Source organism: Sinocyclocheilus rhinocerous, unplaced genomic scaffold, assembly GCF_001515625.1.
Source record: "Sinocyclocheilus rhinocerous isolate Xijiao unplaced genomic scaffold, SAMN03320098_v1.1 C35884166, whole genome shotgun sequence".
NCBI classification, from domain to species: Eukaryota; Metazoa; Chordata; class Actinopteri; order Cypriniformes; family Cyprinidae; genus Sinocyclocheilus; species Sinocyclocheilus rhinocerous.
The window spans coordinates 1-683 of NW_015766586.1; the positions used below are offsets into that span (position 1 = coordinate 1).

Here is a 683-nt window from a genome sequence, read left to right on the forward strand (position 1 = left end):
TATCGGCCGATAGTGATCGGTAGCCGATCAGTCGGAGCACCCCTAATTTTAGGGTTAAGTGTAGATTACATTGTTTGCAATTGTTCTCTTTAGGTGGGGTTCCTGCCAAGAAGCTTGGTCCCATCAATGCTTGGTGGATCACTGGTTTTGATGGTGGGGAGAAAGCTTTAATTGGCTTTACCACAGGCAAGTATTTCCTGAAGTAATCTGTCTCATCCTAGTCAGATTAGTCAATGCACAGGAGATCCAACCCATTTTATTTCTTCTCCACAGCCTTTGCTGACTACATCCTAATGGACCCCAGTGAGGAGTACTCTCTCATTTTTGCTCTGATGCAGGAGAAGATCTACATGAGCAAGATTGTGGTTGAATTTCTCCAGAAGAATCAAGATGCCACATATGAGGATCTACTGAACAAAATTGAGGTGAGCTGTTTGACATAGTCTTAGTGTGTGTGTGTGTGTGTCTGGTCCCATCGGTAGCAGTGCTGACCTGTTCCTTCATGTCCTTAGACTACTGTTCCACCTGCTGGGCTTAACTTCAACCGCTTCACCGAGGACACACTTCTGCGCCATGCCCAGTTTGTGGTGGAGCAGATGGAGAGCTATGATGAGGCTGGAGACTCGGACGAGCAGCCAATCATCATCACTCCCTGTATGAGAGACTTGATCAAGCTGGCTGGT

General features: G+C 46.9%; 1 protein-coding gene across 1 annotated transcript; it reads left to right on the forward strand.

The window, feature by feature from the left end:
* Nucleotides 1-93: 93 nt before the first annotated feature.
* Nucleotides 94-677, forward strand: LOC107735222 (DNA (cytosine-5)-methyltransferase 1-like; the record flags this gene model as incomplete). Its single annotated transcript, XM_016546980.1, has 3 exons — nt 94-186; nt 274-425; nt 513-677. Coding segments are annotated over 3 exons (410 nt in total), but the record flags the coding sequence as incomplete, so codon positions are not given.
* Nucleotides 678-683: the final 6 nt, after the last annotated feature.